Genomic DNA, 27,928 nt, shown 5'->3' with positions numbered 1-27,928 from the left:
CAGGTTGCAACCTGTTGGACAGCGGTATCGCCGAGACCTGTTGGAAGCCGCAGAAGATGGCTCATCTCCACCCCGACACGAGCAAAAACCGAGCGATCAGCCGGAGATAACCCGATCCCAAATGAGATGCGTCAAGGTAATGAACAACACTCATAGAACTCACATTTTAAAATGACTGGCGTTATATAATAATATTAGTAATAACACTTTATTTTATATAGCACCTTTAAAGGCGGCCTCTCAAAGCGCTTTACAGAATAACAACAGCAACAAAAATAGGCTTATTAGTAAATCTGTATACATAATATGTACGAAACATCGTTTTAATAAAAAAATGCATTGTACATATCGACTGTAAAAACGGTACAACTGATGCGGGAGTGTAGCTCGGCGGTGATCATTTCCTTCGGGACGAAGCATTTGTAGGACATTTTGGTTACACGACCTAGCAGAAAAAAAAGATGTCGGACGAAAGGGGCAACTAATTGTAACAGTCAACTAAAATTGCGAACGAACCACAACACCACGGATCCCGTGTTCTAATGAGAGAGAAAGGTGACGTCAGAACCACACTTACAGGTACTCATTAACGCAGGGCCTGTAGTCCTGCGATGGTGATGTCTGAGATCGACTATTGAGAGAAATATCCCAGGGAGGAAAGCGAGCCGAAGTCTAGGCACACATCACTCGCGCTATCGCTGCCAAATCCAGTTCTCACTCGTTTTAACCCCAATGAAGAGCCCAGAGAATCATGCCGAACCCATCTCCAGTCCAGTGATGACCTGGCCCGCCGAGACTCACACGGAACCGGTCTCTCCAGACAGCCCCCCCCCATATCAGACAGCACCGGAGCTCAGGCCCAGCTGAGCAGGGCCGATCTGAACTGAACCGAACCGGCCCACCTCACACGCCTGCAGGCCCCGGGACAGTAGCACAGCTCCGGTAATATGGTCATTGTATCAATTCATTAGTTTACTTAATAAATCGGGCCTGCTGACGGGTTTGTTTACGCCGGCAAAAAAACAACAAACAGCCGTCGGACACCAGGAGAGTCAATATAATCCTCAGTGGCTTGTAACCGCACTGACCCCCCCCCCCCTTCTCCTCACACACACCGACTCGGTAATTACACATGTGACGGAGCTCTGTCGTACGGCTCAGAATATGAGCTTCGGCAGGTCTCAGATGTCACGCAGCGGCGAGCGGAACCCGACCGGGAGAATAACGGCTTCTGCCAGCCCCCGCTAAAACCTCGGAAAAACTAAAGTTGCTGCTGGAAGAGGTGTTAGTGGGGCCAGTAGGGTGTGCTCACCCTGCAGTCCGTGTGGGTCCTAATGCCCCAGTATAGTGATGGGGACACTATACTGTAAACAAGCGCCGTCCTTCGGATGAGACATAAAACCGAGGTCCTGACTCTCTGTGATCATTAAAAATCCCAGGGCGTTTCTCGAAAAGAGTAGGGGTGTAACCCCGGCGTCCTGGCCAAATTTCCCATTGGCCCTTACCAATCATGGTCTCCTAATAATCCCCATATATGAATTGGCTTCATCACTCTGCTCTCCTCCCCACTGAGAGCTGATGTGTGGTGAGTGTTCTGGCGCACTATGGCTGCCGTCGCATCATCCAGGTGGATGCTGCACATTGGTGGTGGTGGAGGGGAGTCCCCATGATCTGTAAAGCGCTTTGAGTGGAGTGTCCAGAAAAGCGCTATATAAGTGTAAGCAATTATTATTATTATTATTATTATTATTATTATTAACAGTATTGATACCGCACAGCCGAGCTTCGCCATCTCAAATCAAGAGCGGCCGAAACTTGGCGTGGGAAGCGTCAGTTCACCAAATTACCCACAAGAGGGCGACAGAGCTACATGTTTAAAGACCACAATCAGGCCAGATATCCATTTAGCACTTCGAATTGAGAAATAACGTCTTTGCAGTAAGAAAGACCATTTTCGTACTTACATTAAGTGTTTATTTATAAATTATAGAATAGACAGAGAAAAGGGACAATTAAAGGCACTTACAACACTACATATAACATGTTAACTACACAATTTAAGAGTACTTTGAAATTATTGTGCTCTAGAATACAAACTGCACTTAAACCACAAATAAATACATGCATGCATCCACCTAATAATAAACTTCCAGAAAAAGATTCCAAGTCCATGTTTTCATGATATCAGCATTTGTATTTTTTGTGCTCCAAGAACGCTTACAAATAAGGAATGTGGGCCGTTTGGCACTTCATACCAAATTCACTCAACAATCTCATTTTGAACCCAGATTCCAGTCCAGTTTTTGAAAAATCTTTGAATCTGTGGATAGAAGATCAAAGCAGCTCAATTTGTAGTACAAAATCAAGCTTATAAAGTCTGTCTACATTTTGAAAAACAGCTGCAGCTCTTAAAGCCACACAGAGAGCTCTGCAAGACAGCAAAGCTGATACTGCTCTGTAAAATACTGATCTACAGCACTGCCTTCAGACTGGACGGTTCAGTTCCTGGACACCAGAGGTTGTGCTTCCTTTCCACCAGCGATTCCTGGAGCCCAGGAGCCCAGAGATCAGAGCTAAGAAGAGCAGCAGGAAGGGAGGGATCAGCTGGAGGAAAAGAATTGGAGAATTCCCTCCACCATCAGGATCTGCAATAATAGAGAGATTGTATTAATCTATCCATTTTCAATCATCATCTAAAGGTCATGGGGAAGCCCCAGATCTCTCCATCTCACACTGTCCCCGCATGTTGGACACACCTCTGTTCTCTCCCTCTCACACTGTCCCTGCACGTTGGACACAACTCCGATCGCTCCCTCTCACACTGTCCCTGCACACTGGACACTCACACTCACGCAATATTCAGAAACAAGTTTATTTTTCCATTACCACACATACCATTTTGACAAGAGCAGTGCACCTTTATAATGTTACAGAGAACTGAAATTGTCAGGAAACCTCTTACCTCCCACAGTGACTGTCACAGTGCTGATGGTGTTTCCCTGAAGGTCCCTCACTGTGTAGCTCCCCTGATCAGCTGGAGTGAGGGAGCGCAGTTTCAGAGAGCCGTCCCACACCGACACTCTGTCTCTGTACTGGGGGACACAGCTGGCTGTGCTGTTCTGGATAGAACACACTCAGGTCGAGTCTCCAGCTCCTGCAGGGTCAAACAGCACCTCCACTGGCTCTCCGGTGAACAGAGGGACAGACAGAGAGGCTCCAGGCTGCAGGGTGAGGACTTCTGAGTAAGCTGGGAAGAAAAAACAATCCAACTCAATCTTTCTGAAACAGGTGATGAGATTGAAAGATTTCTTTAGAATGACAAAAAAAAATTGGGTTGCACTGTGGCACAGTGTTTAGCATCGCTGCCTCACAGCACTAAGGCCCTTGGGCAAGTTCCTGGGGTGCTGTCTCTGTGGGGTTTGCATGTTCATGTGGGTTTCCTCCCACAGTCCAAAGACATGCTGGTGGGTTAACTGGCTTCTGGGAAAATTGGCCCTGGTGTGAGTGTCCTGTATGTGTCCTGTGTGATGGACCTGTCCAGGGTATGTGTGTCCTGTGTGATGGACATGTCCAGGGTATGTGTGTCCTGTGTGTATTCTGTCCAGGGTGAACCCTGCTTTATGCCCACTGATTGACAGAACAGGCTCCAGCTCCCAAAATAAAAACAGTTTATAAACAGATAAAACAGTTTCGTGTTAACCTTTACAAACAAAATGTTGCCATTCATGCTGAAGCAGGATCAATATTCACACTGCACATTTCCAGCTCTGCAATATCACTACCGAAACATACTGCAGAAGTCCGAGTGAGATCCCCAAGATCTGCTAACAAAGGCTATCTCAACATATGCGTTAGAGCATACAAAAGTGACTTGTACCAACGGCTGCAACAACACATGCCCCGCTACATGTGTTAAAAGGGATAATAATAATGATGATGATGATAATTAAAATAATTGCCTACACTTATATAGTGCTTTTCTGGACACTCCACTCAAAGCGCTTTACAGGTAATGGGGAATCCCACTACCACCACCACTGTGCAGCCACACCTGGATGATGCTCCAGTCCGCTCACCACACACCAGCTCTCAGTGGGGAGGAGAGCAGAGTGATGAAGCCAGTTCATAGATGGGAATTATTAGGAGGCCATGATTGGTAAGGGCCAATGGGAAATTTGGCCAGGACACCAGGGTTACACCCCTACATGGACATGTAACAAAATGCAATTTGACATGTTAAAAGTATGAAATATGACTTTTGTTTCTGGTTCTGTGTGCTGTATATAAGAACTCGGTACCCCTTGCATTGAGCGTGTCCGTTCTGCAGGACAGACCCAGCACATGTTGCTTTCCTTATTAATCTCAATAAACACTGAATCTGCACAAGACTGCGTCCTACTCCTCTGATGAAGAATTTTCCCACAGGACATGCTAATGACAAATGTAATGTTTTCCAGATTTTTCCACTATCATTTCTTCAACAGCGTCTGTTAGGGATCTGGTCTATTATTGTGGGGCTGGAACTGGAGTCTCCCCCCGTCACACCTGTAAGGACTCTAGCAGCCAAGAGAGGGGAAAAGCGACCTGTCGCTGGAAGACGTGCAGGTAAACGTTCTTGGCACGATAACAAAGGTTGCAAAAGACATCGACACAGAGGTAACTGAAAGCTGTGCAGAGCAACAAAATGAAGACATCGTTGCTAAAGTGCTGCCAGTCCAGGAGGAGGATTTCGTCTACTGACAGAGTCCAACGCGTCAGGAGAGCCAACATGTGGACTTGCAAAGCCCAGAGCCATCATTATAGGATTCATCAGAAGGATGACGAGGGACATGCTGTGGCGAGCGGCCAGAGAGAACGAGTCTCTGAAGGCCAAAGACCTGAGGATTGCAGAGGATCTGTCTGCCGAGGACAGGCACACCAGGGACCAGCTGTGGGAAAGAGATCCGTGGCCAGTGACTGTCCAGCCCAAGAGATCTCCCTGTAGCGGTTATGAACGCGGTTAATGCTGAACACGGTGGTGTTGTAATCACTTTTAAGGGTTTGAAGCTCGCAGTTCAGTAGCTTTCCCCCCCCCCAGAGTTTTTTCTATATTGTTTGTGTCTTTTTCTATTTTCTCTATTAACCCCAGAGGTATTAGGAATATAGTTAAAAGAAAGGCGATTTTTCCATTTTGAAAAAAGAAGAGAGCAGACTTTTATTTTTATTTTTTTTTACAAGAAACTACTTGTCACCAAAAGATCAGCCTGATTTTCAGTTTTGGAAAAGTCAATGGGGGGATGACATTTGGATTTCTAGTGGTACTAATCATTCAGCCGGCGTTGCCATCTTAAAGGGGCACTTTAAAGGGAAAATTCTTTATTATAAGATAGTATGGATGCAGTCCGATGGCAAATCAGTTTAATGTCCGGGCTACAGGAATATGTCCAGGATTACACCATGTGTTGTGAACAAGCACCGCGAGACCCCCCTCCTTTCCTCTCGGTGGCGTTTCTGTCTGCCTTCGAGTCCAGAATACAGTATGTTCCTGCAGCCACATCTCAGTCAAACACACGATACTGCATTCCCTATACTCCCACCGCCTCCTCACCAGTGCTCCCAGTGCGTCCATCTTATAAGATAAGATCACTTTATTAGCCCTATACAAGTTCTTGCATTAGGGATTCATCTTTTCACAGACCCCAGCTTGCTCTCCATGAGACACACAGACAGGGAGAGAGAAGCTGGGGGTCAGAGCGCAGGGTCAGCTATTTATACAGCGTCCCTGGAGCCGTTGGGGTTCAGGGCCTTGCTCAGGGGCCCAAAGGAGTAGGATTCCTCTGCCAGCCGTGGGATTTGAACCAGCAACCTTCTACCCGCAGATCCTGAGCCACAGACCCACCGCACCGCCCTATTATTCGCTAAGGACCTCACATTTCCCATAATGATCGAAGGAAGATAGGACTTAAATCTCCTTCTCTTCGCGTCGCACCGGGCCCTGCAGCCTCGGCGTTTCCTCCTCAGCTCCTCTGGGACTGATGGCTTCTCCCCGGTTAGTAGAGCCGGACTGTGTTGGGGATGAGCCTTGACCCCATGGAGGTGGTGGCTGAGAGGAGAATGCTGACCAAGCTCACAGCCATCATGAACAACACCTCTCATCCGCTTCATGGGACTGTTACTGGGCAGCGGAGCACATTTAGCAATAGACTGCTCCAGCAACGGTGTTCAAGGGAACGTTTCCACAGGTCTTTCCTCCCGGCGGCTGTCAGGGTGTATAACGCTGCCCTTGGCTAGGACTGTTAGCCCTTCATTTGCTCCTCTATGGACAGCATGTTTACTCCATTGTACTTTTTGGACAATCAGTCTGTGTAAACCTATGCACATTTTGCACCTATTTTATTGTTTTTACAGTGACTATGATCAGCACATTTTCCACACACCTATGTATTTATTTATTTTTAATTATTTTGTTTGTTTTTTGTTTTATAACTATTCTGATGTCTGTTTTGCTTGTCTTGGGCTGGACTGCTGTAACACATCAATTTCCCTACGGGATTAATAAAGTATTATATATCTATCTGTTCCTGCAGCCACATCTCAGTTAAACACACGATACTGCATGCTCTACACTCCCTCCGCCTCCTCACCAGTGCTCCCAGCGCGTCACGTGTGTAAACACTTACTCTGCAGCTATCTGCATTACAACCGGAAGCAAACAGTGGTCCGAGTAACAGCCAAAAAGTAGTATCTCGACTCCCTAGTATCCATCTTGTTGTGTGATCGCAAATCGACCCGCCGTCAAAGAAAAGAAAGAAAAACACTAACACCAACCGAAAGAAAAGAAAAGACGACAAAAAAGACACAGAGGTGCTGTAACAGGCAGGATGCCACCAGCACGCCTCCATCTCGAAAGAAATAAAAAAAAATACTCTTCGGATTATGGTCATCTTCCTTAGATAAAAGGACCGTTAACCTGCTGCTTGTCACTTCATGTGAGCTGCTTGCAACAATCGTTGTCCGTCTTGCTAATAAAACCATTCTACCATCTTGTGCGTCTTGGGCTGGATAGAAACACGCCACACACACCCAGGGATCATAAAATCGGCGATCGGCCTCACAAAACGTTGATCGGTCCCTCCCTATAATGCTCCGAGCTCTTACATCTATTATTAAGTAACCTTATTTTTTTAACTTTAATTTTGTGACTTGATCACATAATTTACTTCATTACGTCTGGCGGTTAAATGTTTGTTTTTTTTTCCTCTTGTACCCGTTTCTGATCCTCTGGTTGTATTTGTAAATTATTTATAATTTAATTGTTTAATATAAAAAAAGGATACGAGCGCCACCTTACAAGTAAACGTTGCTCTGTTCGTCATAAAATCATGCCGTCGACCAGGACTCCCGTGTTATGCGCAAGAACAACGGAAGAGATATCTCGGAAGCCACTGCAGCGTTCATCCCTCTTTTTGCAACATTTCGGAGTGCAAGTGCCTGGGGACTACGCACCCTGACCAAATCCAAGAAAAGGAAAGGTGACCTACCTGCCCCGAGGGGACGGAGTTTCTCCAATGTTAAAACATCACAAGATGTGTAAAGGCCGTTATGAAGGGCCCCAGAAGCACTCAGACGAGTGAGAGACACCCCGGCAGGCTGGTTTGTGCAGCTCCCGAACTCTTTGCATCTCTGCGGCTTGGCATCTGTTCCTGAGCCCCGTCGATCGTTTCCCTTTCTTCATATTCTCTCTTTTTTCCCCTCACTCCTCTGTGAAGCAGTTCCTTCTTGGGTGTTTTCTAGAAACCCAGTGAGGAGTCGGGGAACCTCCCCCGTCTCAACCAGCAATGGCGCACGTCTCCACTGCGCAGGCGCCGCAGCCCCACTGCATGCCAACAGGGCGTGACCGCTCTTCTATTTTTACAATACGTTTCTATACGCTAGAGCAGAGGTTCCCAACCTATTACAGCCATAAAAACTTACGCGGCCAACACAAGGACCAGCCCGTCCTCACCGTTTTGAAACGGGCTAGCTCTAAACCTCACCAGTAGCCTAATCGACACCAGTAATCAGAGAAAATACGCATATACAAGCTACAAACATGGCTTTACAAAGACCGTTTATTGATTACAGAAGGAGTCCTGTCAGCACCTCACAAATAAATAACATTAAAAAATATTTAAAAACTAAGGCACCAGTACAGCTCTTTTTTGATGATATCTCATAATGGTATGATGAAACGTTAGCCTTGTCAAAAACAAAACAACATTTTTTCCAGAAGTGCGGGGTAGCCGGTTTGTGCCAATGAACATATGACGACGTTGAGAGAAAAATATGCACCATAACAATCAGAACAATTACTCAAGAGCGCCTTCTTTTTGGCTAGCTCAGTGAGGGGGCTGGTGCTCTCTGACAGATACCAAATGGTGGAGGTCGGGCGCCAGAGAGAAAAGCTGCAAGCAGAGGTCTGGCTCAACATTAAGCTACTGTATTCGGTCTTTAGTGCCACCAGCGCAGAAACTCCAGTTTCACAAAGATATGTTGTCGGAAACGGCATCAAAAATGTCACTGCTTTGTCTGAAAGACCAGGATACTCCGAAGTAACATGAAGCCAAAACTTGGTTAAGAATTTCTGTGAAAAAATCCATTTTAAAGCACTGTCACAGGATAGACTGTCTTCCTTTTTGCTCAAACTTGCGAGGGGCACTTCGCATAAACTCACAAAAGGATTTTCAGTCCAGCTAAACCGAACATCTGGAGCCGGGAAGTAGTCGCGCAGTTGGGTCCTCAAACTTTGCAAGTGCTCTGTACTTAACTCTGTGATAGAGGCTGGTAGCTGCATTTGTTCTTTTGTAAGAAAATCTGACACATTTTCACACGAGTCGTAGTTTGACCGATCGACACGTTTGGCCCGCATTTCCAGTTTCTTTATTGTGGCTTCTATTTTACTTCGGACGTGACAAATCGTCACTGCTTTACCTTGAAGACCAAGGATGAGTCCATTTAAGTGACTGAAAATCTCCGCAAGATAAGCCAATTTAGCGAGCCGCTCGAAATCATTGAAACGATTTGAGAGCTCAAATTCTGAGTCGGATAAAAGAAATTCTTACTTCATCACGCAACTCAAAAAGCCAAGTAAGAACCTTGGCCCGAGAAAGCCATCGAACCTCGGTGTGCAAAAGAAGCTGAACATGATCACTACCCATTTCTTCACATAGCACTCGAAGTAAGTGTGACTGTACAGGCCTGCTCTTTATGAAGTTGACTATTTTAACTGCCTCATCCAAAACACTCTTAAGATCTGCTGACATTATTTTGGCAGCCAACGCTTCTAGTGACTGGAGACAAAAAAAGGAGACAGAATTTTAAAATAGAAATAGACACTTGACAGCCAGAAGAATTCCCAATTGTAAAAGCTAAAACATGATACTTTTTACGTACATATTTCCATCATATGTCTCCCCTTTTGATTCTTTAAATTTCTAATAGAATTTAAATTAAAAAAAGGAATTCAACTTTAAAAGCATGAATAGAGGGGGCAGTATTAGACCATTGACCTCTGTGGAAAATACCATTTTGCAAATCTATCCCAAACAGTTTTGTATATCTGCAGTTAAGAAAGAAAGGTAACAAAGATTCCTTCTCATTATTACAAAATACAGATAACACACAATTGGGCCACTAGCCAGATTTTGTTATCATACCAAGTCGTAAGAAATATGCTTTTATTTTGATACCCTCTATCTTTATGATTCCAAATACTATATGTATATGGTGAAAGGTTATGCTTATATATTAAATCCAAACACAATAGAACTTGTTTAAGAAAGTTAGATAATTTAAGAGGAATTCTATTAATGTCAAAGTGACATTTTAACACAAATTCCATATCACGTTTATATGGAAAAACCAACTTGGGAGAGAAATTCCATATACTCATTTTTTTTCTAGTACAATTTCTAATCTCCGTGAGCAGAGAGAGAGAGCGAGTTCAAGGTTACTAAATGTTCGTGTTGGGGCTTGTCTGGATGTATCCAATCACAATACGGCGGAGGTGTAGGGCTTCTCTGTATTTATCCGATCACAATGCGGCGGAGGTCGAAGTCCTGCCCACAGACTGTAGCTAGTGCGCGTAGTTAGCTTCTTCAAACCTGCCGCGAGATTTGCTTCTCTCTGTCGGGGACTGATCCACCGGCACCGAGCCTCGCTGCTGTCAGGCGTGAGATACATCGTCTTTATCGTCTAAACTCGTTGCTATTTCACTCGTTCAGTTGCAAAGTTCCTGTTTCTCTCGTCACACAGGTGAGTATTATTGATCCGTCCCGGCGTCTTCACTGGAGGTTTGGAGGGGATGAGACTGAACGTGATCAGATGGAATTGAACTGAAAAATAAAACATAGTGTCGATTACAATAATATATTTTACTTTTTAATTTAAAGAAAACGAACTTTTACCAGTTTAATTTTTAAATACATCGTAGTTACGTTCGTGATTTTTTTTTCCTTCGACAACATGATAGAAACTAGCGTGGAAGTTGAGTGTATCTTGGAGGAGTCGGATGTCCGGCCAAAAACTTCCTTTAGTTTGGGTTGTGGGCTTCAGACAGGATGAATAGTTACTTTCCTCCTTGCGGCTTCAGACAGCCCGTGCACGGAGGTTTAAACTGGTGAAAAGTAGCGCGGTGACATTTAAAGCAACAAAGCAGAAGTAATTAGTAAGATAGAGCCGGTGTTGAGCGCTGGAGACCTGCAGCCGGGCGGGGAGGTGAGGCAGAGCGACACCTGTAGTTCTGTAGTTTATACTGACACGGAAAAATGGACCAGTGGAGTCATTTGCCAGATTTGTCAATGACAGAGTGTAGATATTTTACCAACCAGTCTTCTTACTTTGACAAATACGACGGTCTCTGTTTTAGACTCCAGTTTGTGGCGTCTGAATTCAACGTTCTGCTGTTAAAATACGATAAACTCGTTGCATTCTGAGGGAGAGATGAGAATTAATTAAAGGCGTCGCTCCTGGAAATCTCACAACATGGTGGTCACAGAACGGTTTAACATCGCGACGTGTTTGATAAAATAAGCTTTAAGAATGAAATAATGCATAGATTCCTTCATAACCGAATCTCCAGGTGTGTTGCAGCAGAGCACAGATTTACAGAGAATTCAGACGGGATGGCTGTGTGGTCAGGCTCCGAGTGGGGATCTCTTATTTTCTGAGAAATCAAGAATATGCATTTGGAGGGTCTCCAGGGGGTTTCTTGGGATGGCACAGGACCTGAGTACTGCGTCTGGTAGCGGGGGACACCTGTGTTACACCTAGATTACCAGGCTACATTAAAGAGGAACTGCAGTCCCAGGTTCTCAGACCGGTTATTAAATCTCTGACAAAATAAATTAATTGCAGGTTTAGAAACATTGTACAAATTTCAAAATACGGCACAGAATCGTGAACTTTGTGAAAGTACTGTAAGTCGCTATGTTGTGGCAAACCCCTGGTCTCGCCGTGGGCACGACTGAGAATCCCAACAAATTGTGATGCGGCCCTTCCTGCTCACTAGTCCCTGTGATGACAGATGTACGGATGTGCGAGCGAATACGTCCAGGTTGTGCAGCAGACGTTTCACACAGAATTGTTCCAGCATGATCTGCAGGCTGAGTTAAGAATTAAACATATTGGTGGGCAAATCCATTTGGAAGTCAAGAGCAGGATTTCTACTGGATTAAAAGAGACAGATCCACAAGCCTGAGTGGACAGTGTCACAGGGCCGCTCCACCTCACTGGCAGTTGTGTTTCCCTCGATTCATTCTGAATCACAGAACACTGCGGAGATTCAGTGTAAGTCAGGAAATTAGAGGTTTTATATGTTCCTGTTTTACATCAGCAAACGGTATCTTTCTAACCCTGATGTATAAAAAAACACGGTAGTTCCCTCTTTAAGGTCCCTTGTCTCTTTCCCCAGGGTGAATCTTACGATGCGACTTCCTGTGTTGGTTTTCTTTCTTTTGCTTGCACTGACAGAGGGTGAGTATCAATTTCCATTCACAAATTTATATTTCCTGTTGATTTTCACTCTCAACAATTCACAAATTCCCTCTTGGCACACCTGACCTGTACTGACCAGAGGAGCCCCAGATCACATAATCTCACACTGGACACCTCTGATCTCTCCCTCTCACACTGTCCCTGCACGTTGACCAAACCTCCGATCTCTCCCTCTCACACTGTCCCTGCACGCTGGACACACCTCCGATCTCTCCCTCTCACACTGTCCCTGCACGCTGGACACACCTCTGATCTCTCCCTCTCACACTGTCCCTGCACGCTGGACATACCTCTGATCTCTCCCTCTCACACTGTCCCTGCACGCTGGACACAACTCCGATCTCTCCCACTCACACTGTCCCTGCATGCTGGAAACAACTCCGATCTCTCCCTCTCACACTGTCCCTGCACGCTGGACACAACTCCGATCTCTCCCTCTCACACTGTCCCTGCACGCTGGACACAACTCCGATCTCTCCCACTCACACTGTCCCTGCATGCTGGACACACCTCTGATCTCTCCCTCTCACACTGTCCCTGCACGCTGGACACAACTCCGATCTCTCCCTCTCACACTGTCCCTGCATGCTGGACACACCTCTGATCTCTCCCTCTCACACTGTCCCTGCATGCTGGACACACCTCTGATCTCTCCCTCTCACACTGTCCCTGCACGCTGGACATGCCTCTGATCTCTCCCTCTCACACTGTCCCTGCACGCTGGACACACCTCTGATCTCTCACTCAGACTGGGCACTCTTTATTTTCCATAATCTCTTAAAAAATAAGAACTGAAACAGTGAAAATATACATTTGATATTAAATAAGGTTTGGGGATAAATTCAGAATAATTTGTGTGCGAGAGGTGTATTTTTCAGCAGTGTATCGGTTTTAAAGTTTTTTTTTCTAAAAAATATTTATCCAGTTGGATTTGTGCCGCAGATAAAAATGTTTAGGGGATATCTGCATGTTTTAAAACCCTAAATGGTGTTGTGTAGAAGTTAATAGGATAGTAAATGAAATCACACATCTCATTTCTCATGATATTAAATAAATGACCATTAATATGACAATTATTAACTAAGAACTCCTTGAGAATCGGCTAATCAAACTTCACATTTGTTTTTGGTTGGTGAATATAAGTTTTTACAAAGATTTATGAGTATTCTTATTCTTATTGAAATAAATGAAATAATGTTGTTGACTATTGCCAGATACACTGGAGGTGTGTTTGGGTTTGCCTTGATCTACACTGTTTCATCTTCTGAAAGAGACTGAGCAGCAAAAACTGAAAATTGACACAAGTGCCTAGTCCAGCTTATCATAGATGCAACTGCTTCTGATATCCAGGGTAAGAAGAGATGGTAGTTCCCCAACATGGAGCAATATTATTGCACATACAGTACAATGAAATACACAGTATTAATATAGGAGGTGACATTGTTCACAAATTAACTATTGTGTTTAAACTGAATAACTTTCTCGTATAAATGAGTTAATTTTTTTTCCTCTGTGGCGCCAATAAGCTTCCATAGGAAACAAGACCCTGAATGAATTAATCCTAGTTTCATTCAATAATTTTTCCAGTCGGTTAGAAATGGAGGTGAACAGTGTACCAGTTTCCCCTGATCTGTCTGATCACACTCTTTTAAACTGGAGTAAAAATGTGTTGTCTCAAATGTGTGTCTCACTGTGTAAGCTTTGCCTGGAGTCTCTGGTGTTTAGCATGATCACACCCTTTTAAATTGGAGTCAAAAGACATAGTTTCTTGTGAATAGTGTACAGGAGTGTCTCGCTGTGTTTCATATGATCACACTCTTTCAAACTGGATTGAAGGGCCTTTGTCTCTCGTTGATGTTGCTCCCTCCTGATTGTCTCCCAGCATCGTCTGCAAATGCGGATGTGTCGGTGAGAGTCGGCGACGAGGTCACTCTCCACTGTGATGGGACCCCTGCATCCGGAATCCCCCCAGAGCAGCTCCTTTTCATCTGGAAAGCGGATGGGCGCTATGTCAGAGCACAACCTCAATAAATTACATTCAATTGAACTAATTTTTATTTATTAAACGTAAAAAAATATATCTCAGGGCAGATATCTATCGAAACACAATATGATCGTTTACATTATATTTTTGGAAGAATGGGACTCTTCATAAGCAGCTAGAGATGTTTTTTTTTTGTCCTTCAGAGATCCTGGCAGGCATGAGCCTACCTACCATGAAGCTCTGAGTAAATGAACACAAGATTGGACTGGAATCGGGGTTAAAAATAAGACTCTTGGATCAAGTAGCTACAAACTGCCAAGCGGCCCATATTCCTAATCTAATTTGTATCCATTCTTGTAGCACTAAGAACAATTGTCGATAAGGATCGCGAAAATATCCGGACCTCCGATGTTTTTATGGAACGTTATTAGTCAAATGTGCACAATTTGTACTTGAGAGTAAATAATTTCACTCTTGAAAGTGTCTCATGCTGTATATGCCTTTATCCTGACTTTTTCCATTCCCGACTGTTATTTTTTAATGAATTTGTGTTTTGAAAAAAGTTGTATCTTTCTGGGCTGCACATATAAAAACGTCTTTGCTATAGAAAATGCAGTAATCGGGAAAACTAGTCTGCTTTTGCACCTTTGGCGCGCTCTTGTGGTTTAATGCGAAAAGTTTCCTAGACTGAGTTAGATCTTATTTATTTCGCGAAGAGCGGCTGTGTATTAACACTGTAAACAGTGACTCAGGGCAGAATTCCGGGATAGTGTCATTGCAGTTATTCTCCTAAACCCGCTCGTTCACCTGAGTCAGTCCCGCAAGCCGCTTCGTGACGTCAGTCCGGTCTGAAACCCGCAGAAGCTCATTTTCTGAGCCGTCACGGCCGTAAGAGGACCCAGTTCGGGACAGGCTGTCTGGAGAGACCGGTTCCGTCTGGGTCTCGGCGGTACCAGTCAGTCGTCACTGGACTGGTACTGGGTTTTGCATGATTCTCTGGGCTCCTTGCGTTTTTAACGCCTGATCACTAGGTCTCGATCTAGAATGATATTTTTTTTATTAAATCTGGCGCGTCGAGGTTGGACAGCAAATTATCTGCATGTGAACATTTGTAGGAGCAGAGCTCAACTCCTCTCTGGCTGCTGGAGAACTGACGTCACAAGAGCAGCGCTCTGCGGGGGGCTGACCGACTCTCCTATTGGTCCTTTTCTTTTATTGAAATAGGGGCGGTTAATAGAGGGGGTGAAATGACTAAGCCATCCAATAGGAACAGCGGGTATAATTAGCCACGCGAGTTCGTCCAATCAGAACGCCTCGTTCGCGAAACCGAGTCCCTCCTCCTGTGCCGCGGGTCTGTGGCCTCTCTCCTGTCAGGTCTCGCAGGGCGCCAGTCGCCGGTAGCAAGCGGCGCCGGGCCGCACGGAGAAAACTTCCGACAACAGAAGACACGAGGGTTGTGACCGCAGGAGAGATTTAGGATGAAAACGATAAAGAGGAGCAGGGCGGTGTGAGTCGCACCGAGCTCAAGCAAGACGACGATTTGAGTTATTCTGTCGTCGATGGCTGACAGATCCATCAAGGATTCCTTTATTAATGTTAGAATTACACCCCCCGATATTCAGCCACATAACCGCCGCAGAGTAAAAGAAGAGATATAAGAGAGATATTTAATACAAGTGACCGCTGACAGTTGGATAGGAGACCAAGAAGACAGTGGGGCTTATTGGAAAGAGCTCTTGACTTGTAGCCCGGGAGCTGTGGATTCCAGTCCTTGGTGATAGAGGAGGTTTATTTTCCATTCTTACTTGACATTCACACATGAGTCAATAAAGGTCGGGTGCTTTGTTTGCTGTCCTATAGAGTAGTGTGTAGGGAGGGATCTACACTCTTAGCTGATGCATCAGGGGTTCAAAGGCTGGGAGTTATGTGAGCTTTGCTTTCAAGCTCAGGTGTACTAACACGTTGATCAATAAAGCGATAGGTGATCAGGGTGCATGGCCCTATAGAGTAATGCCTAAGGTTCTGGACCTATGGCTGGATTGTTCTGGGTTCGAATCATCGGTGGATTTTGGTTTAAGTTTAATGTGTCCTGACATGAACACACTGATAAATAAAAAGAGGGGACTGGGATGCACGTGGCCCTATAGAGTTGTGGTTAAAACTCCATGCTGCTAGCTAAAAGGTTGGAGGTTTGAATACCACGTGTTCCTTTTCACTTCAATTCTCTCAGACATCAACACACTGATAAATAAAGAGATTGGGGGTAGTAGCTGGGGAGCCCTTTAAGATAGTGGTTACGGCCCTAAGATCAGGGAAGGATGGTTGTGGGTTCAAATCCTGTCTGTGTCTCCTGCTTTAGTTTCATTTTAATCATTACTTAAATTTCTTGTGGCTGTGTGACTCTATAGAAGAGTCTCTAGGCTCATGACTTGTGGGTTTGAATCCTGTGGGGGCCTTAATGATTCTTTCCAATTCCATTCAAGTGGGTTGATGGTTGTCTGGCCCTGTGGTGTGGTGGTGAAGCGTGTGAGGCTGCTTGCAAGGGTTGTGGGCTCAAGTCCTGCTTTGCACCCCTGGTTTCCTTTTCAGTTATATTCTCACAGAGAGGGACACATTGATAAGGAAAGAGATTGGGGATGAGACAGTTTGGCCCTATAGAGGGTTGGTAAAGGCTATAGGTCTGTAACTCTGGGAGTGTGGGTTCAAATCCTGCTTCAAACCAGGTGTTTCATTTCAATTACAGTCTTTAGAAGAATAACACATTGATAAGGAAAGAGAGTGGGTCTATGTCTGGGTGCCTTTGTAGAGTAGAGGCTAAGACTGGGCTTGTGGCTGACTGGTTGTGGGTTCAAACCCTCTGTGAGACCTGTGGTCTGTTTTCAGTTTAAGTCTTCCTGAAATGTCAACACACTGATAAGTGTGAAGAGAGTGGAGCTGTGAGTGTGTGCTTCCATAGTGTGAAGGTTGAGGCTCACAGTCTGGTAGTTGTGGGTTCCAATCCTGCTGAGACAAGTGTGCTTGTAGTTTAGTCCTTCTTGACAGAAAGGTGTTGATAAGTCAGGGGAACTATAAGGGTGGGTGGGGGGATCAATAGAAGAGAGGGTAAAAGACTGTTCTCACAGGTTCAAGACCAGGCTGGGTGCTGAGCTCAGGAGTGAACTGTGACAGTGGCAGGGGCAGGTAACTGGGTAAGGAGGAGAGAGTGAGCAGGTACCAGGGACAGAGCAGAGTAACTGATGAGCCCAGGGTGAGGGGCTCTGGGGTTCACCTTCTACTGAAAATTTTGATAGTTTTTGAAAATTTTCAGTAAAAGGTAAACCCCAGAGCCCCTCACCCTGGGCTCATCTAGTTCACTCTCTCCTCCTTACAACCAGTCAGCCACAAGCCCAGACTCTTAACCTCTGGGCCTAAAAGCTCAACCCCTATCTGTTCACTTAGCAGTGTGTTACTGTTGCTAAGAATTATACTGACAAACAACATGCAATCATTGCCAGGATTTGAGCCCACACCCACGCAATCACAAGCCCAGAGTCCTAGCCCCTACTCTACAAAGACATACACTCACAGACCCATTCTCTTTACTTATCAGCATGTTACTCTTATTCAGTGTAATTGAAAAGAAACTGCTGGTCTAAGGTGGGATTTGAACCCACACTCTCCGCATTACAAGCCCACAGCCTTTACTAACCCTCTATAGGGCCAAACCACCTCATTCCCAATCTCTTTCCTTATCAATGTGCCCCTCTCTGGGAGACTGTAACTGAAAATGACACCTGAAGGAGTATTTGAACCCACAACCTGCCAAACATGAGCGCAAAGCCTTCACCCCTACTCTACAGAAATTGAAAAGAAAGCTCCCTTCCTAACCAGGATTTGAGCCCACACCTTAACACCTATGAGTACAGAGCATTAAACTCCCAACCACAGCACCACATTCCCCTGACCTCAGTGTCATTATTTATGAAGGTTCTGATATTTAAGTAAGAGTTAAAGTGAAGATCAGGGCTTTAATGGGATTTGAACCCACAGCCACCTACTTCTGAGTTTAGGGATGTAACCACTATGCTACAAGCCTGCCCGCCCACAGGGGATCAATCTCTTTATTTATCAATGTTTTGATGTCGTTAAGAATGAACTTGAAAACAGACAGGCTGCAGCATGCAAGACCAGAACCCCATATCTTAATCTCTCCTCTACAGACCCACCCTGACATAGACCCCCCTTTTGTTTATATATGAACATGTCTTAACCCCCAACCCTAGAGGTCCATATTACCACAGCACTGAACTCTTTACTTATTAATGTGTTACTATTAGTAAGAATTTGCTTGAAATTAAATCACAGGTCTCGGGTAGGATTCGAGGCTGCAACCACACATCTAGGAGATGCACAGTCTAAACCTATACTCTATAAGGCACACACACAGAAAGCCTAATCTTTTTATTTATCAACCTTTTAATATCAGCAGGACCTGCAGACACAGGCAGGACATGAACCCCCCACCAGCTAATTCTTCCAGAACCAGAATCTTCTGATGATGTGTCTATCGGCTTGACTCCTATTCCACAGGATCACACATGCACACACACACTTACCATCTCTATCTATCTATCTATCTATCTATCAATGTGGAGATTTCAGTTAGCATTCAATTGAGAAAAAAAAAATAGATACTGCTATCACACCTCCAACTGATGAATCTAAGGTAGAGAGAGAGAGAGAGAGAGATCAGGCAGGAGCAGCTCAGTATATAGAGAAGTGGAGGAGAAAGGTGATTAAACCAACCCATGTGGCCTCACACTTTTTCAGCCCCTAAGTCCAGGGGGACAGCAGAGGACATCAGTGCCTTGTGAAGCTTCTGTCAGAGTCAGGGAGACAGACACACACACAGGTGGGGCTGGACAACACAGTATGTCAAAGCTGCACATTCCCCATCCCCGCCACCCTTTGTGTAAAGAAGCGCCCCCCCCCCCCATCCTGACTGGAGGATCTCATCCAGCTGTGTCTTGAGAGGCGCCAAGCGATTCTCTTCAACACCCTGGCTGGGCAGCTTGTTACCCACTCCTGCCACCCTTTGTGTAAAGTAGCGCCAATCGTTCTCCTTTCCAAAACGCACACCCTCTGAGTGTCCACTTCTGCCTCCTGATTCACGTTTCACTGCTGTTTCTGGAGAACGACTAGCGAATCTTCATCATGGGGCAGTGTACACACACACACAAACCCGTTTCATGTACATGACCAGATCTTAATATTCGTCTAATTTCCCCCCCCCCCCCCCCCCCCCACGTATTCCTCTGCTGCAGGCAGCGAAGACCGCAGCAACCTCTGTCTTTCTATGACGGCAACTTCCTGTTCACAGATGCCCCGGTACAGTGCAGAAATGTGCGATCATACACAAGGGTACCTGCTGCAAGAAACAAAACCACGCAATGTTCCACTTGCACGCCGCCATAGTCCACACCTTGGTGAGAATGCCACATATGATTTTACTCAAAAAGACATCGCTGCTCTGGGACCACATAGGATACATTTCTGTCCTGAAAAGAAGGGATGAGTAACTGGATCTCTTTATTCTCAAACAGAGGAGAATGGGAGGAATGCGATACAAATTTTCCAAATCCTTAAAGGTCACTGGCTACGTCAGTCCAGCTGGCTTCTTCAGATTGAATACTGAATCATGGACAAGAGGGCACAAAGGAAGTGCATTTCAGACAGAGAGCATGCGACGCTACTTTGCACAAAGGGAGGTGGAGGTGGGGAACAAGCTCCCCAGCCCTGTGGTTGAAGCCGATACCCTGGCTTCTCTTCAGACACAGTTGGATGAGACCCTCCAGTCAGGACAGGGGGCACATCTTTACACAGAGCGTGGTGGGGGTGTGGAACAAGCTGCCCAGCCCTGTGGCTGAAGCCCATACCCTGGCTTAAGATGAGCTCCTCCAGTCAGGACAGGAGGCGCTTCTTTACACAGAGGGTGGTGGGGGTGTGGAACAAGCTGCCCAGCCCTGTGGTTGAAGCCTCTCTCAAGACACAGCTGGGAGAGCCCCTGGACCCAATTAACCACTCATGACCTAACAAGACAGACAGGAGTGATTTGTTGTTTGTTTTCTGCGCACAAGAAAACCCATTTTTTTTACAGTCATCGGTCATGCTTATTTTTCACGTTTTAATTGGAGGTTCAGTCCTATTGCATTTTCGCGTGATAAGCGTTAAAGCAGGGGCGGTTTTGTTTTGGTACACGTCCGAACTACCCGTTTTCAGCCACAGATGAACACAGATAAACACGTGCTCCTTTTTTTCATATGACATCTTGCCACCGGGAATTGTTTTTTTTTTTCCCTACGTCAAAAAGTAAGAAAAAGGAAGGAGCCCACAACAAGCGAGAACAATAACTGCAGACTCCCTGGAACAGCGCCTTAAAAACCGCAGAGTAGCATCCTGACTTCCTGACTGCTTAGACCACGACAAAGCTCTTCCGCAGAGCGAAAGTCACCTACAGGCGGGTATTTATTTTTTTGTTTGTTTTAAACAGAACTAAAGCCCGTCTCTCCTGCAGCCGAGCCTGTCGCGACATGGGGTGCTTCATTTCACACGGAAGGAGCGCGTAGAATCAATAGAAAATACAGGAATCTTAGAAGTAGCACGTAATTGTGTTAAAAATAATAACCCCACCGCCCCACCCTTTTCCACCCAGCCGCAGAGGCCAGCGCAATAAACGGCTCGTGTTCAGATCCTTCTTTTTGGTTTTGCATTAAAAAAAGAAAGAAAACAGGTTAGTCGCCAGCCCTTTCTCTTACATGCTCTCGACTTCCAGTCAGCTCGCTGGTAAAGAAGAGGCATTTCCGGTGGGTGTGTGTGTGTGTGTGTCAGTCAGCCAGCAGGCATGGGGGGATATCATGCTGACCCGCAGCTCTGGGGGTTTGTGCCAGGGCGGATTATATCGTAGAGGGTCCGGTGTGCCGAGTTCTGTCCGGTGATCGGGGGCGTTGGGGGGTAGTTCGGGTCGTCTCAGGAAAAACAAATATCGACTGCCGAAGCTGGGATTCTCCCTCATGCCTTTTAGGTTTGTCGTCCGCATTTTGCTGAAAAGACACAAACAGAAATAAAATGACTTATTTTTTTCGGTGTGGGGAGATTAAGACCTCCCTTTCACTTCGAGTTAACGTCTCTTTAAGTCTATACACAGAAGCGGGACCAAGCCAAACCACAAGCAGTGTGCCATGCAGCACGTCTTTACACAAAGGGTGGTGGGGGTGGGGAACAGGCTGCCCAGCCATGTGTTTGAAGCCGACACCTTGGCTTCTCTCCAGACACAGCTGGATGAGCTCTTCCAGTCAGGACAGAAGACCTGTCTGTACATAAAGAGTGGTGGGGGTGTGGAACAAGCTGCTCAGCCATGTTGTTTTTAGGGCACAGCTGGGCAAGATCCTGACCTACTGAAGCCCCCCATTGGCTGATAATCCGCAGGGCGTCACCTGAATGGGGCAGACACAAAACGAAAAAAACGTTGCCCACCCCCTCTGAGGAAGACGCAGAAGACGCAGACTGAGGAGAGGAGGGCAGACAGAGGAGGAGCCGTCAGCAGGATCAGCAGGCAGGGAAGCTGCAGGCCCGGGGGAAGCGGGGCGCCGGGTCGGGTCGCGTTGCCGGCTTCTCCTCGCCCTTCGCTCGGCGCCGCTGCCTCTGAGCAAGGAAAACAGTAAAATATGACCTGGCTTCGTCTTCATTAGCCGTCTCAACTCGTCTTTTAAATGAAATGTCTGTCCTCTTTTTAAAAAAAAACGCGCACAAATCCGCGTTGGAAATCGAAAACCTTCGGTCGCTCAAGCTAAAAAGATCAATGACGCCAGCGTCTGCGGTACTAATAGGAAATAAAAAAAAACATCGACTGTCGGGCGCAGGCATAGACGGTGGGCCTGTCTTCCCAATCAGAGACATCGACACCAGAGGGCTGCAGTGGAAACTACAGAGAAGAGTGTTGAAAACCGCTAACCCGAGGCTCTCCTTTACACGAAGGGTGGTGGGGGTGGGGAACAAGCTTCCCAGTCCATGTGGTTGAAACCGAAACCCCGGCTTCTCTCCAGGCACAGCTGGATGAGCTCCTCCAGTCAGCACAGGAGGCTCTTCTTTAAACAGAGGGGGGTGGGGGTGTGGAACAAGTTGCCCAGTCCATGCGGTTGAAGCCGATACTCTGGCTTCTCTCCAGACACAGCTGGGTGAGCTCCTTCTAGTTAGGACAGGAGGCGCTTCTTTACACAGAGGATTGTAGGAGCATGGAGCAAACCTCAGCAGGCTCTCAGCACCCTCTCCACCACGCAACGCTGTCCCCCCTTTCGATAAATAAGAGCTTTTCTCACCCACGCAGACGAGCCTGGCTCCTCTCCCGATGCGAAACCGCCCCTTGTCTCTGTCGGCGCAGTAGTAGAGGCCCTGGTCTGCCGGGGTGACCCGCTCGATGGTCAGGCTGGCGGCGCGGTCGGCCGAGGCGCTCGGCGCCAGCGCGTACCGCGGGTCCCGCCTCTCGACGTAGTGGAAGCCCTGGCGGTCGGGCCTCCTGCTGGCCGACACGGCCAGGGCCAGCGCGTCGCGCCGCTGGAAGAACCACAGCGTCTCGTAGCGCGGCTCCAGGTCGCAGGGCAGGGCGGCGGCGGCGGCCCCGCCCGTACAGGGGACCCGTGTGGGCACCGCGGGCCCCCCGTCTCCGCCGCCTCTGGCCTCTCGGAACGCGTCGCCTACAGCCGGGAGATGGGAGGGAGGTCTGAGGTCACGATTTTGGCGAAATAACTTCCTCCACAAGAGTCAAGGGTCCCAGCACTGCTCCCTCTATTCATGCTTTTTAGGTAGGATTCCTTTATTTAAAAAAAAAATGACCCTCTTAGAAATGTAAAGGATCAAAAGGCAGGGCCTACGATGTAAGATAGGTGAAAAAAACTGATTTTCAGCTTTTATCGTTGCGAACTGTCTCCTTTTTTTTTGTATTTCTGGTGTTAAAATAAAAAAAAACTTTTTTTTAAAGAGTCGCAAAAGGAGTTTTTTTTAAAAAAAAAATTAAAACTTTTACTGGATATCACCTCACATGAACCTATGAAGCATTCAATTAAATCCGGTGTTAACACCGGTGTCCTGGCCAAATCCCCCCCCGGTCTTTATCCATCATGGCCTCCTAATAACCCCCGTCTCTGAACTGGCTTCATCACTTTGCTCTCTTGAGAGCTGCTGTGTGGGGAGAGGACTGGAGCATCATCCAGGTGGGGCTGTACACTGGTGGGGGTGGAGGGGATCCCCATGACCTGTGAAGAGCTCTGAGTGGAGTGTTCAGAAAAGCGCTACAGACGTGTAAGGATTATTGACTATTCTTGTTGTCATTTCAATACAAAACAAAACAGAAAAAGTATGTCAAAAAGTAGAAGCGCACACACAAAACAACAACACAATACGCCACCAGAGGTTGTTATTATTATTACAAATCCGAAAACCATAAGTTACAATGTTGTTTTTCGTTTGCCTAATGTTTGTTTTTTAATGGGGTTTAAATAATATTGCATTTCCACCTCATCCACATGAAAGGACGGAGTAGCGGTGCACTATTTCGTTGTGTGAACGCGACATGTATCCACACGGGAGAAACAAATATAACATATAAATATAAACTATATAAACAAATCCTCTTTCTTTCCCACATTACGAAGTATTGCGAGGTATTACGTGATATCAAACTCCTTAAATCAAACACATTTACCTGCTTGAAGGTAAAGGTTTGCAAAACAGCGTTGTAAATGTTTCTGTTTTCGGCTCCACGACCGAAAAGCTGTGTGTCTCTTCTCTTTTCAGCACAGGAATCAACCTCTACTTCTTCCTCGGACGCAGCTCCTTGCTTGAACTTTGTATGTATATACAGTATACACAGACAGCGCCGGTGCTCTTGTCCAGCCGAACAGAGCGCACAGACGTCACCTTGCTCACGCATTCATCCAGAAAGCTGGCCAGGTTTGAGGAGATGCAATCCGTGAACGAGGAAAAGGACGACAGGGGTCGGCGCTGGATCCCGAGGTCGAGCTCGTTAACGGGGCCGGAGGGTTGAACAGGTCGCTGGTGCGAACACATTCGCACGCTGGTAAAAATACACGATGATGCCTATGGCACCGCCTGGTTTAGTTTTTGGATTAAACAGTAAACTCTATTCTTACATCTGTTTTTTCTTTTCTTTTCTTTTTTTTCCCCGTTTACAACTGTTTTTTTGTGCAACAGATGCCAGGGACTTGTGCAATATATTTATAACGTGCAATACAACTTTTTTGTGTACTGTTCTGGTTTGTTCTTTGTATATTCTGGACTTGTGAGCGACTCTTCTTAGTGCACTTCTCACTGACAAGACTGATTGGATTGTGTTGTTGTATTGTTGTATCATTTCGTTGCACTGTCGCTGTGTTGACAGTGCTGCTGTCGCAGTGCAATTTCGCTCACGGGATCAATAAAGTATCTATCTATTATCACGTAACAGGTTTATATTCCCTGCTGAAAAGAGAAGAAAGAAAACACAACGTTTCGACCGTGGAGCCTACTTCAGGTTCGACTCAACTACAGACTCCACACAGAAGGATCGCCGCCCAGTACTCGACCACTCGGAGAAGTGAAAACGGGTGGCGGCCGTAACACCCCCTGGTGACACGCCACACCGTCTCCGTCTGCGACTCGACCCCGCTCTCCCAGGCGGGCCGCCAATGAAAGCGTGTCGACGCGTAAGCGCATTATCTTCCCGCGCCGGTGCGAGCCGACCACTCCGGAAAATCTCTTCTGAAAAGTGTCAACACTTGAAGCCCGACGTTCAAACACGAAAAGTCCCTGCAGTGATCTATCGACAAGCGGCGCTCGGTGCGCTCGGCGGCCAGGGGCTCCGGCAGCGGTGACGGAAAAGCCGATCTGCTTCTTGGAAATGACGCGCCCACCCCCTTCCTGACCCGCTCTCCTGCTGCTCTTACCGCGTGTTACAACACGCAGCTCCGCGCCCCTGCGTGCCCTCACATTTCCACCCCCTGCCTCGCCACGGGGCCAAGCGCCGTCCGTCGCGTCGTCAACCAGAGTTCCGGAGTGCAGCGAGTCCCAGCTCCTCGTCACGCCTCGTGAACTGGAACTGGCACTTTCTGGCCACAGGTAACCTGGTACCTGTACTGGTGCAATGGAATTCTTACGGACAGAAAGTCTCTCGATTGTTAAAAAAAAGGTGTGAAAAAACAAAGTGCAGAAACGTGTTCGTTCTCTCTTTGTTGGGCTTATTCGCTTTCCCCACCCGAGCGACTGGGAGCGGACTGATCAGCGCAGCGGTATCGATTATTATTATGATTATTTTAGTCTTTTCTTTTCCCTCGCGGCTAGGCGGGCCAGCTCGAACTCTGACCCCCGGTGGAACTGGGTGTCCGAGCTCGCCAGGGGGGACACGGGAGACGGCGTCAAACTCACAGAGCAGCCACAGCACGGCGACCCCCGTCTTCAGCACCTCCATCCCTGCTGGGGGGTCCCACGAACACGGCTTGCGGCGGGATGTGTGTGTCCAGCGCGGAGCGGCCTAAACACACGCAGTGAGCGAGTTAGACCCAGCGGTTCAAAGCCCAGAATCACCGTGCTGGGTGCAGTTTTGTTTTATTTTGATGAAAAACAGTAAATGGCAAAGAAAACGATCCGAGGTCCGTCAACCCAAATTCATACACACCCGCGAAGAAATCATTCCTATGAAGCGCTGGGCGCAGCCGGGACGGACTTTCAGGGCTGCAGTTACAATAAAAAGTTAAAAAATAAAAGAAACTCGAGACGCCTTTCTGACAGATTCTGAAAGGGGAAGATCTGAACTCATCTTCCACAGTCGGGCGTTGGACCTTGTCGACCATCTGCCCTTTTAAAAGCACTGGTAGGGAATGAACAGTTGGTCATCCAGGTTATTGCTTAAGTAATAATAATAATAATAATAATAATAATAATAATAATAATAATAATAATAATAATTGCTTACACTTATATAGCGCTTTTCTGGACACTCCACTCAAAGCGCTTTACAGGTAATGACAGGGACTCCCCTCCACCACCACCAGTACCGCTCTTTCGCAGTCGTTATCGTTAAACATGGCCGATTTACCAGTCCCCGGGGTCGTTTCTTTGCCGATGGGACTCGCATATATGGTGAACCTCCAGCACGTATGAGGTAGGTCACGGTTTGATTCGGGAGTACTCACGGTATTGAGGGGTTCACTGCGCCAGAGCGCTTTCAGCTTCACGAAGCGTATCTCCAGGCCGTTCAATGACTGTGTTCCGAGGCGTCGATATTCTTTTGTAACCTGACTTACGCTCAGTCGCGCCTCTTTACAAAAAAGACTGCGGTTTCCTCTGCGGTCCAGACAGAGGAAACGACGTGCGTTGGTCGCCGAGCTGCCTTGTTAACCGTTCGTGCGCTTAATCTATGAATTGGCTTCATTACTCTGCTCTCCTCCCCACTGATCGCTGCTGTGTGGGGAGCGTTCTAGCGCACTATGGCTGCCGTCGCATCATCCAGGTGGGGCTGCACATTGGTGGTGGTGGAGGAGAGACCCCATTACCTGCGCTTTGAGTGGAGTGTCCAGAAAGAGCTATATAAGTGTAAGCAATTATTATTGAAAAGAGTAGAGAGACACAGCTTTTCGGCCGTGGAACCGAAAACAGAAACATTTACAAACGCTGTTTTGCAAACCTTTACCTTCAAGCAGGTGAATGTGTTCGATTTAAGGAGCTTGATATCACGTTATAACTCGCGAGCAGACTTCGTAATGTGGGAAAGAAAGAGGATTTGTTTATGTAGTTTATATTTATATGTTATATTTGTTTCTCCCGTGTGGATACATGTCGCGTTCACACAACGAAATAGTGCACCGCTACTCCGTCCTTTCATGTGGGTAGAAATGCAATATTATTTCAACCCCATCAAAAAATAAACATTAGGCAAACGAAAAAGAGCATTGTAACTTATGGTTTTCGGATTTGTTATAATAATAACAACCTCTGGTGGCGTATTGTGTTGTGTGTTGTTGTTTTCTGTGTGCGCTTATACTTTTTGACATACTTTTTCTATTTTGTTTTGTATTGAAATAACAACAAGAATAGTCAATAATCAATAATCAATAATCCTTACACATCTGTAGCGATTTTCTGAACACTCCACTCAGAGCTCTTCACAGGTCATGGGGATCCCCTCCACCCCCACCAGTGTGCAGCCCCACCTGGATGATGCTCCAGTCCTCTCCCCACACAGCAGCTCTCAGGAGAGCAGAGTGATGAAGCCAGTTCAGAGACGGGGGTTATTAGGAGGCCATGATGGATAAAGACCAGGGGGGGGGAATTTGGCCAGGACACCGGTGTTAACACCGGATTTAATTGAATGCTTCATAGGTTCATGTGAGGTGATATTCAGTAAAAGTTCAATAATTTTTTTTTAAAAACTCCTTTAGTGACTCTTTAAAAGAAAAAAAAAAGTTTTTTTCACCTATCTTACATCGTAGGCCCTGCCTTTTGATCCTTTACATTTCTAACAGGGTCGATTTTTTTTAAATAAAGGAATCCTACCTAAAAAGCATGAACAGAGGGAGCAGTGCTGGGACCCTTGACTCTTGTGGAGGAAGTTATTTCGCCAAAATCATGACCTCAGCTCTTCCTCCCATCTCCCGGCTGTAGGCGACGCGTTCCGAGAGGCCAGAGGCGGCGGAGACGGGGGGCCCGCGGTGCCCACACGGGTCCCCTGTACGGGCGGGGCCGCCGCCGCCGCCCTGCCCTGCGACCTGGAGCCGCGCTACGAGACGCTGTGGTTCTTCCAGCGGCGCGACGCGCTGGCCCTGGCCGTGTCGGCCAGCAGGAGGCCCGACCGCCAGGGCTTCCACTACGTCGAGAGGCGGGACCCGCGGTACGCGCTGGCGCCGA

General features: G+C 46.7%; 1 protein-coding gene and 2 long non-coding RNA genes across 5 annotated transcripts; 1 reads left to right on the top strand and 2 right to left on the bottom strand.

The window, feature by feature from the left end:
- Window positions 1-1,951: 1,951 nt before the first annotated feature.
- Window positions 1,952-7,890, bottom strand: LOC148663107 (uncharacterized). The gene is made up of 3 exons (XR_015936416.1): window positions 7,521-7,890; window positions 2,963-3,247; window positions 1,952-2,645 (listed from the first exon to the last, which is right to left on the bottom strand). It is a non-coding gene; the product is annotated as an uncharacterized LOC148663107 (long non-coding RNA).
- A 2,182-nt stretch (window positions 7,891-10,072) lies between these two features.
- LOC148663106 (uncharacterized) lies at window positions 10,073-14,476 on the top strand. Of its 2 annotated transcripts, XR_015936418.1 has the most exons (4): window positions 10,073-10,272; window positions 11,930-11,991; window positions 13,227-13,363; window positions 13,895-14,476. It is a non-coding gene; the product is annotated as an uncharacterized LOC148663106 (long non-coding RNA). The 2 variants fall into 2 exon arrangements; XR_015936417.1 differs by lacking the exon at window positions 13,227-13,363.
- Window positions 14,477-19,288: 4,812 nt separating this feature from the next.
- LOC148663105 (uncharacterized) lies at window positions 19,289-26,414 on the bottom strand. Of its 2 annotated transcripts, XR_015936411.1 has the most exons (6): window positions 26,218-26,414; window positions 25,451-25,556; window positions 22,351-22,725; window positions 21,509-21,676; window positions 20,791-21,075; window positions 19,289-20,064 (listed from the first exon to the last, which is right to left on the bottom strand). XR_015936411.1 is itself a non-coding variant. In XM_088631353.1 (5 exons), exons 2-5 carry the CDS (start codon window positions 25,491-25,493, stop codon window positions 21,053-21,055), a joined length of 609 nt encoding a protein of 202 aa, XP_088487479.1. In that variant the 5' UTR covers window positions 25,494-25,556; window positions 26,218-26,414; the 3' UTR covers window positions 20,483-21,052. The 2 variants fall into 2 exon arrangements, 1 of the variants encoding a protein (XP_088487479.1); XM_088631353.1 differs by lacking the exon at window positions 19,289-20,064 and having other exon boundaries at window positions 20,483-21,075.
- Between the last annotated feature and the right edge of the window lie 1,514 nt (window positions 26,415-27,928).

Source organism: Lepisosteus platostomus, chromosome 5 (genome assembly GCF_059453375.1).
Source record: "Lepisosteus platostomus isolate fLepPlt1 chromosome 5, fLepPlt1.hap1, whole genome shotgun sequence".
In the NCBI taxonomy this organism is placed as follows: domain Eukaryota; kingdom Metazoa; phylum Chordata; class Actinopteri; order Semionotiformes; family Lepisosteidae; genus Lepisosteus; species Lepisosteus platostomus.
This window is presented reverse-complemented; position numbering and strand designations above follow the sequence as displayed.